Below are 10,588 nucleotides of genomic sequence, written 5' to 3' on the forward strand. Positions count from 1 at the left end.
TTCACTCAAATTCTTGAACCGATTTTGCTTGACAATCCTCATAAGGCTCCAGTTCTCTCGGTTGGTTGTGCATCTTTTTCTTCCACACTTTTTCCTTCCACTCAACTTCCTGTTAACATGCTTGGATACAGCACTCTGTGAACAGCCAGCTTCTTTGGCAATGTTTGTGGCTTACCCTCCTTGTGAAGGATGTCAATGATTGTCTTCTGGACAACTGTCAGATCAGCATTCCCCATGATTGTGTAGCCTAGTGAACCAAACTGAGAGACCATTTTGAAGGCTCAGGAAACCTTTGCAGGTGTTTTGAGTTGATTAGCTGATTGGCATGTCACCATATTCTAATTTGTTGAGATAGTGAATTGGTGGGTTTTTGTTAAATGTGAGCCAAAATCATCACAATTAAAAGAACCAAAGACTTAAACTACTTCAGTCTGTGTGCATTCAATACACGAGTTTCACAATTAGAGTTGAATTACTGAAATAAATAAACTTTTCCACGACATTCTAATTTATTATGCATTTATTGAGATGCACCATAGCAGTGGTTCCCAACCACGTACCTGGAGTACGCCAACACTCCTTAATCAAACACACCTGATTCAACTCATCAGCTAATTAGTAGAGACTCCAACACTTGAAATGGGTGTCAGAAAAAAGATTAAACTGGAGAACAAAGCGGACTGAAAAGAGTTCTTTAGTATCAAATTGAAATTCCAAGCGTTTTCAGGCCCAAGCACTTTTAAAGGCTTACACACAAGTATAGCAATGTTAAAATGAATTATAATTAATTATCAACAGAAAGCAATTTCAAAAACAGGTGTAAATGTGTCTTCTCCTTAATGAATTTTAGATTTTTTTAATAAATATTTAGAGCAGAAAATCCCAACTACGCTCCTGGAAACCCACTGCTCTGCACATTTTGTATGTCTCTTATCTGACACACCCAGTTCCAACGTGATCTCATGATAATTCGTATGTATTTTACGTAACATGTGGTTCTATAAAACGTACATTTACATACGTTTTTACAGGCACTAAAACGTACAATACTGACGTATTTTCAGCATCTAAACGTACAAAATTGACGTATTTACGACACCTAAAAATGATTCCTTATGAATATTGAAATCGCGGCATTAATTTTATTTGTTTTTTGTTGTCATATGAATTAACTTGTTTTCAATTGCATTATTAAATTGTTTACTTATGAAATGATAACATTTCGTTTTGTTGTGTGATTTCTGCTGCCAGCTCGTTTCCAAGAATATGCCTACATAATGTTAAACAAGACTTCACTTTAAACCTTAAAATAAATAACATTTCTGCGATCGTTTAACCTTTACTTGTCATCTAATGTTTACTTTGATTGTCGTAGGCCACAAAAGGCGCTTTTTCCCCAACATGCTGTGACTAACAATAGAACTATAAAATACACCAAAAATGCAACATAATTACGAAATGAAACAATTTTATTTGTGCGCCGTAATCCAGATCTTCCGAATCCATACGACTGCGAGGAACAGACCCAAATCCAAGCCTTTTTTCGGCGATCTTCTTCTCCATCCCGAGCAGCGAGTCTAGTGACCGTAAGCAGCAAAGCCCGCGCTGACTGACACGCTCTTTACAAATTCAAATGTTGCCGCTTCAAACGACAGGTTTTACGGCAGGATAATCGAACGCTCATTGGCTCTCGCCTGCATTCATCACAGATTGCGACAAGCTGTGTTTCTGGTGAGGTGTGTTTGAATGATGCGTGCGCGCATTCACGAGTTCACGGAGTGGATCGGGAAAATTATCTGGATAATATTTTCTGCGATTAACAACATAAATTCTGCTCTGGATCACACAAACCTACTGTATTCTGCCAGAGAGGACTGCGGGTGCAACGCATCATTTGGATTACATTTGGTGCTGCTTTTGACATTTTTGCAATACATAAATGATTGTAATTGCATTTATCTGTCTGTCATGTTTTTTATTCTGTACAGAAATGTTTAGGTTTATAAGTAGGAGTGGGATTAGAGACTAAAACTATGTTACTAAAATGGTTATTTTCCTGCATATTTCGGTCATTTGCGTTTTATATCCTTTTATGTTCGCTATAAAATGGGTAGGTTAAGGGGTCTAAAAATCTAAATTGCGTATCAATAAAATTATAAAAATGCATATTCGCTGTAAAATGGGTAGGATTAGGTTTGGAGGTAGGTTAAGGTGTCTAAAAATCTAAATCGCTTATTGATATAAATGCATTGATACGAATATCTTAATGATATAAAAGATATGTAAATATTTGTACGTTTTTTAGCTAATATACGTAGCGATTTGTACGTTTTAAACGTTGAAATACATCTAAATTGTACGTTTTAGCATTAATAAAAACATACAAAAATTTACGTTTTGTGCTTGTAATTGTTACGTATTAATACCTACGTATAAACATGAGACCAGGCTGCCAGTTCAGTCCATGGAGCTCTCTCCTATGATCTAAATCAGGTGTGTTAAATAAGGAAGACATACAAATTGTGCAGTGCTGGTGGGACCCCAGGACTGGAGTTGAGAACCACCGATTCAGAGTATTGACACATGGTTACCTATTTCCTCCTCGTAATAGACCGTATTAGCCAGGCCTCCATTCTCTACACTGACCGCCACGCTGTACACTTTGCCAGGATGCAGATTTAGCCATGACAAGAGTGTTTGCTTTGCCGTTCTGTCCACAGTTTGGTTAGCAAGGATTTCACTTCCATTTGAAAGCACCACACGGATGTGTTCCCATTCTCCGGAAGGGGGTGTCCAGGTGATCTTTAGGGCACCACGATCAGACAGGTTCTCCATCACCAGATCTGACACCTTCCCTGGTTCTAATAGGGAAAACACAATGTTAAATGCAAATGATAAAATGCAACTGTTAAATATAACAGCGTTTTGAAAGTTTAAACGGACAAGACTTTCAAATGCATGCAAAAAATAAACTTTCATGATGACAAAGAACTGCAGTGTCATGAGAAAATTATGTTTTTGCTTCCACCCCAAAACGGGCATTTACAACATGAAATAATAGCCTAAAGGTATTTTGAGCTGAAACTTCAAAGACCTATTCTAGGGACACCTGAGACGTATGTTACAAAAAAGGGGCATAATAGGTCACTTTTCAAATCTGGCTTTTGGCTTTCTTCAGGCCTGAGGCCAGTGTTAAATAGTCTTCTAAATGTGGGGAATTACTGCGTTTGTCTTTGTTCGTCCATCACACAGGCCCTGTTTACACCTGGTAATAAGATGCATTTTGGTCAACCAGATTACAAAAGATAAGTAAAACACATGATTTTTTACAGTACACCTTTCAATCGGTCTCTTTTGGTGCAGTGGTATACGTATACTTTTGCCGATTAGCTTCAACATGCCTGGAAGTTTCTTGTATGCCTAGTAAGACCTTGATTAGACCAAATTTAAATTCTGTCTGAGTAGCGCAACACATCCCACAATGATTACGACCACATGAGCATCAACACTAGGAAAGCAAAATGTAATGATATTTATGAATAAATAATTCACTATTGAAAAAAAATGTGTCTTGGATTGTTAATGAGTTAAATAAACTGTACTTACCAGTTTTTACTGTGATCCTTGTCTTATTAGAAAGTGTTCCACTCCTGGTGCTGACTGATACTTGGTAGGTCTTTCCAGGACTCAAACTGTCAAACACCACATCTGTACTATTAGGGGACAAGGCTTTTTCAATAGAGTTTGAACCAGGTAATGTCAGACTGACAAGGTAACTGTCCACATCACCAGAGGCTTTATCCCACAGAACTCTGAGGGTGTTCTGGTCACCATTGTTCTCCACTCTGAGGTTAGAAACAGCAGCTGGTACTGTAAAAAGAGATGGAGAGGTCAGTTACATTACTCGCTAAATATGATATAATGCCTATGTTTAAAGTCCAAAAGAGATAAAGAGATCTTCTTGCTCCACTAGGGTATATAATACCCACTTTTTCAACCAAAATGAGACGCAACACTGTTTCATGTTGACTTTGAAGTATTGACTAAGGTGACTAAGGACATTTGTAAATAAATAAATAAATAAATAAAAAATCTGTTAAATTCATGTTTATTTGTATAGCATTTTTCAAAATACAAAGAGACAATAACAGTATCATTTTCAAAAGCGTGCACTTTGAAACATGTTTTCAAAAGTTTGCATTCCCTGGCCCCCAAAACACCATTGTCATGTAAATGAACGGCCAAATCGTATAAAACATTTTCCATTTTTAGTTAAAAATGGTGCCATGTCTCGCCCCCCTGAGATGTGTTGTGTGGTGTGTGACTTTACTTTAGTGTAAGAGTGTGTGTAAAATGTATTACTTTTGTTAGCTATAACGCTTCTTGTGCTAAGTTGTATGTTAGTTGTCTTTTGTTATTGCCTCTGAGCGAACTTCTGTAAAAAATACAATTTCATTACATCAATCACTGGTTGTTGTGACCGAGTGTTTAAGTGTCAACTTTTATTGAAGATGCAATCATTTGCAAGATATTTGATATCTTTTGTAATGCCGTAAGTGTTTTTATTTTATACTCTTCATTATTCTCTAAATTATTTTGGTTTTATTCAACTCAAAAATATGTTGAATGACTGAACCTGACCACATTTGATCTATAGCACTTTATACAATGCAGATTGTGTCTAAGCCGCTTCACAGTGATTTGATAAGCCAAATAAACTGAATGTAATCAAGTTAAGTATGTTAGAGTAGGGTGACCATACGTGCCATTTTCCCAGGACGCGTCATACACCGATCGGTCTGCACACGCAAACAAAGCCAAAACCTAGATATTTTAGGCAATATAGAAATCCTGGCCAGGACGCGTCCTGGGAAAATGGCACGTATGGTCACCCTATGTTAGAGGATTTGCTGTTAAGATCTCAAAGATCGACAACGAACATCAATCAAATAAAATGGCACAAATTAAATGAATGTAGGAATTTATAATCAGTGCAACATGTTTCATGATTGAGACAACATGACGTAACGTGACATAACATGAGCCACAAGTGACATTTCAGCACTCAAAACAGGAAAGGGTGTTAACATGTCTGCCTAAAAATACAGCAGAGGAAATCATACAGGCAAATATATGATCACAGCCGCACACACATTCACATTTATAAAAGAGTGATGACAGAAGCAACATTTTAATGTGTATATTGTCAAATCTGTTCATTTGTTATTTCATTCATTACTTGATGCAATGCAAAATACCTGTTTGTGCTTGTCTAGACGCTGAATTCTGAAGCTCTCCAACCTCTGTAATGACAGTGACATTGTAGAGTCGGCCAGGAATCAGCCCTTTTATTGTATACGAGGTTGCTGTGCTAACAACTGTTGTGTTCCAGATAGAACCAATGCCTCTGCTGTCTATAAGCTTGATCTGATATTGCTCTGTTTTGCCTGGACCAGGCTGCCATGAAACTTCCAAGCTGTTTGTGTCCCCAGAAACCCAGAGATTTTCCACTGCTGAAGGTCCTAACCAAGAGACATACAGAAATGTCAACAGTGTGAAATACAAAAAAAAAACATACAATATGTTAAAATAAGGACAATTTGAAAAGCATTAAATATGTTAAAATCTACATAAAAATAGATTAAAGTGAATCTGTCTGTGGCAGACATATATTATAATAAATTTTTTAGAACTTTGGCTGTAGCTTAACTGTTTAGTGCCATGACTGACGCAGATGCATTTTTTCAATATGGCATGTCAAGTTAAAAGCAATTAATACTGAAAACCTCTAAAATTTACTTACTTGACTAAAAGCATGTTTTAGAAAGTGTATATATGACACAATTAAATGTACGTATTGCAATGAAGTAATATTTATAGATTAAATGGTGCAAATCATGCAGATGATAAGCAGTGATCGCTTTGGTTTTTTAGTTTCTGACAGACGTTTTCATAACAATCTTTAAAATATGATAGATTACATAGAAAAGAAAAGGTGTGGACACAATGTGCCCTGCTGTGAATTATTCTCACTGAAGGGAACAGAATGTCTAACAACCTATGTGCAAACATGACAGCGCTGCTCTTTGCTTTTTTAAGAAAGCTCTTCCTAATTAGGCTTTGTTGAAAGGGTATTGTGAGAAAACAGGATAAGAAACATTTAAGGTTGAAAGTCAAATTCAGGCAACCTCTGCTAATGACTTTTTTCACTCTCTTTCTCCTTGAGACCCAGTCATTGTTTATTTAACAATTTTTGATCATGTTAATCATGTTAATTATCTAAGATAGCTAATCAAATACACGGCTGAATAACTAAAATACAAAATGAGAATAACTGCCTCTACCATTGCTTTTGATTTAATCACAGAAATCTGTATGAAGCAGCCTCTGTCTGATATGCCTAGAGATATTTTAATGCATATTTACAGCTACAGATTTTTAGTCACTTTCTATTTCACTTTTTATATTTTGTTCTTAAATGCAATCATAAGTAACCTAAATATCCCGTTGGGGTCCACTGTACATGTTATATAACTGTCACTGTAATCAGATCTCTGAGCGCTAACGCGTCTTTGTATATATTAGAACAAAAGAACAATGAGCCGGATGGGAGGGGGTGAACGAACTGAAAGAAATGACCCACAGTCAAACTCCTGTTTTGGAGTTTAGCCCAGTTACATATACACAGCACATTATCTGTACAGGCCAACCTTTCCTCATATTTATAAGAGCTTTTGACACTTGGCCATTTGAATTGGCTCAACACATAGAACTCTAGATTTACATAATCTGTGTTTTTTTCAAGTAGTTTCATCTAGTTGCTCCCATAAAGGGGATTTAAAGTACAAAAGTGTGTTAATACTTCAACTTCATTCTCAGTCTAAGTGTGTACAGAAATCCACATTTTAAACATTTTACTTAAACAATTTTTATGGAATTATGAATTTGAGAATTTCCTGAATGGGTCAGTTCAGACAAATGTGCCGAGTCATTTTGGGCAGACTCTCTCTGCCTGCTCCAAAGCAAGGTTATGTTTACTTAAAAGGTACAGAGTGCTGCAGGAATTATATATTTTTGTAGGTCAAAACCCTGACACTAGTTAGAATTTTTGCACTTCCTGTTCCAATGTTCTGAAGTGGGTTTTTGAATTGGTTCTTGGTTAAATATCTGAAATAATGTCTGTGTCTGTGGTTTTTACAAGCTCAAGATATTTTCATGTTTTATTCTACAATACCCCTTTGTGATTTTTAAAGCTTTTACTTTACTTCAAAAAGAGGGTTGCTAACAAGTTAAATGGGGCTACAGAGTCGATCAGGGTCATGAAACATCAAGTCAAACAGGAAAACTCATGTACTCATGAATCCACTTTTACATCCTCAGTATTTATAATCGTGCTCTTGCAAACTATTCTAACTCAGACTTTCAGGGAAAATGTTTTTTTTTTTAAATCAAGACTGAAAGAGTTGTTGAAACTTAGTGGTGGTGACGTTTAAAGTAATGCAACAGTGGTGTAGTTAGTTTATAGTCCACATTTAACTTATTACTTCTGGCAGTTGTATATAGGCTAAATTCATAAAGGTTGTCAATTTGTGAAGATTATCATGTCATTTTTTTTGTCGGTCGGGGGTGATGCTAACTTCCAGATTAGCCTACAAAAATATGTCCTCACTGCAGCACTTTAGTAAGCACATATGTGCCCTATTGATGAGGCTCCAGTGGCTGTGACATATTTAACACAATATTATTTTATACAATTATTTTAATTATAAAGCACTATTGAAACAAAGCAAAGTTTATTTTATTTTACTCTCTTTATTTTATTCTCAGCTCGCACATTGTGTATCTGCATCCAGATTTTTTTTTAAATAATTTTTATATCATGTATTATTATAATAAAAATACATATGTGATACATCTCATCTTACAGCAAATATGGATGCAAAATGGCAACAACAAAAAAAATACTATACAGACATATTATCTTTGCAAGCACAGAACGTTTTAGTTAAAGTAATCTTTTTTTTTTCATTTATTTATTTAGCATCAAACAAACTATATATATCATGCTCGCAGTAATAAATAAATCAATAGTAAATGATACAATTAAAAAATATTGCACAACCACTTCTTTACAACCTGGCCACATTTGTGGAACTGGCAACAGTGAGTAAATAATATTCTTTGTGGTTTATATGATGGTAAGTTTGCTTTCTAAAAATATGAGGCCACATTTTTGTGCCAGCCAAATTAGAAAAATGTTGAAGAGACAGCTTGTGTTTTGCTTGTCATTTTATTATATCATTACTGCTGTTGTTGTTTTTGTTGTTTTACACTGATTTGATGAAATACCATCACTCTATGTCAGCATGAGTTATGATGTTTAAAAAAGAATTCAATTTTCAAATTTAATGGCATTTGACAAAAACAGGCATTTTTATCTTTAGAGTCACCATTGTTGTGTACTTTTTTAACTGTGTCTCTGTAATTAACCACTTCTAAGTATTAACCCTTAGTAAAATAACATCCTATAAAAGCTCCTCTTTCAATAAACAACATGATTTGAGGAATGATTCATGTCTGGATAATAAACGCTGTGAGTTACGTACGCTCAAGTTTAATACTGCTATAGAGGTTTGCTCGGCGATAGTAATGATGTAGCGATGCTTGACTTGACTTGTATCAGATTGAACACAATGCAAAGAATACAACATTCAAATATTAAAAAGCAGGATTCTTACTAGTTGGCAGGGAGACAGTGTGTTGAGTCTGTTGTTTTTCATCCACTTTTGATATTATATCGAGCTGATGCCACGTTCCAGGATCTAAATTCTCAGTTTTGCACTCAAAATGTGTGAAATGTTCCTGGTCTTGATGACAGTCTTTTGAATCATTGTGTCGGTCCCTGACAGAAACTGTGTATTGGCATTTCACATCTTCGTTGTCCAGCGTGATGCATATTGAGTCTGTGGTAGAAATGGCCTTCACAACTTTAATGCTACATTCCTTTGTGTCTACCACCACGGTACTCTACATAAAAAAAAGAAAAAAGACAAAAAAAGTTAGAAACACTTTACTGGACTCATAAAACAGCATGCATAAGTCCCACATATAGGAAAGTATTTTTTGAAAGAAGAAATCAAGTTTTTACAAGAAGACTATTAGTATTAGTATTATTTTAAATATGTTTATTAAAACTTACCAATATTCCACATGCTACCCAAAGAGCTACATGAATGGTTTTTCTTCTCAGCATTTTCTTTTTTTTTTAAATGATTTTGATTAATACACAGAAATTCAGTTGAAAAAGGCACATCATTCTTTAGTGTATATTCCAGAGTGTTGTTTTAAAGTATTTCTGATAATCCAGTCTGGAGGACCTCTTTGGGAACTGCTCACTTTCACTCATTAGCCCACAACAATCAGGAAAGTGTGAAGGAAAATAATCCAGTCTCTAAAGGATATCCTCAATCAAATGTCTACAGAAGCATTGTTTTTTCGTAGTCCAGTGGAGACACGTTGCACAGTCTCTCTGATGGCAGTCTTTTGCCTAAAATACTCTAACTCTACTATAGCTGCACAAAAATGAGGCAAAAATATTTTTTAGAAGCTTTAAGGTCATAAATGTCAGTGAAATGGAACTTTTGCTGGAACAATAGATGTCAATTACTTTGGGCTCCATGAACATACAGCACAGCCCAACCCCACTTCCTTCCTGTGTTCTCAGCGCTCCCACAGAAGGATGTGTTGAACAGAGAAATCTTGTACTAGCAATTGGTTTGTAAAGGTTCTTGCATCAAGAGAGTTGTATAAAGGAAAATTATTTCATTTTCAAGATAATTTGTTAATCATAGATGTTTGAATGTAAAAACAAAACTTATGAAAACTTTTTTAGGAGACATGTTGGGTCTAACATCAAGAACAATTCAGCAATGGTAGACAATTCAGCAATTAAAAAATGTTAAATAATAAAAAAACAATAAAACATTAAATAAGTTAAATAATATTCAACACAAGTATTATTGGTAAACTCTATTTAAACAACTGTTCACACTATATACAATATACTGTGACGAGCGTCCCGAAGCTTCATCAGCGTCGCCCTGGAAACAAGTGGCCATCATCATCACAGGCTGATCGGTCACAGCTGCACCTCATCAGGCGGCGGCTACATGAGCCATGCAAGCCCTGCCATCTAGGAAATTCCTCCATGAGACTGAGCACTAACTCGCCCTCTCATTTTCCCCACAGAAAGCAGCGTGTGACCGACCAGCCCCCACAGGAGCACTGCACGGACCCTCTGCACTGGGAAGACGGAAGAGAGCACTCACAGCACCGGAGCACCTACCTGTTCCTTTCTCACGAGCACCCCTCACCCCAATAAATCCACCCTCCGGGGTATTGATTGAGATTTCTTGTCGTGTGATTCTTCACCCCGTTACAATACATAAAAATATATTAATTATTTGGAAATGGTTCCACATTTCCTCTAACCACAACTGTTTTGTAACAGTCTCAGTCTGTGGGCAGTACACCCTGCCCCTGTATTGGCCATGTCCCATTGCACTTGTTTTGAATTGCCCGCACTTCT

General features: G+C 36.1%; 1 protein-coding gene across 1 annotated transcript in view; it reads right to left on the reverse strand.

Annotated features, from left to right (window-relative positions):
* Positions 1-9,608, reverse strand: part of LOC107562139 (receptor-type tyrosine-protein phosphatase beta-like) — a 37,116-nt gene extending 27,508 nt beyond the window's left edge. Inside the window, exons 1-5 of the mRNA XM_016246716.1 lie at positions 9,200-9,608; positions 8,739-9,027; positions 5,259-5,522; positions 3,607-3,870; positions 2,592-2,861 (exon numbers count right to left, since the gene is read on the reverse strand). Of these exons, the coding sequence (XP_016102202.1) occupies positions 2,592-2,861; positions 3,607-3,870; positions 5,259-5,522; positions 8,739-9,027; positions 9,200-9,253 (1,141 nt within the window). The 5' untranslated portion in view covers positions 9,254-9,608. The remainder of the gene's footprint in view (positions 1-2,591; positions 2,862-3,606; positions 3,871-5,258; positions 5,523-8,738; positions 9,028-9,199) is intronic.
* Between the last annotated feature and the right edge of the window lie 980 nt (positions 9,609-10,588).

This window comes from Sinocyclocheilus grahami, unplaced genomic scaffold (genome assembly GCF_001515645.1).
Source record: "Sinocyclocheilus grahami isolate Dianchi unplaced genomic scaffold, SAMN03320097.WGS_v1.1 scaffold809.1, whole genome shotgun sequence".
Taxonomy (NCBI): domain Eukaryota; kingdom Metazoa; phylum Chordata; class Actinopteri; order Cypriniformes; family Cyprinidae; genus Sinocyclocheilus; species Sinocyclocheilus grahami.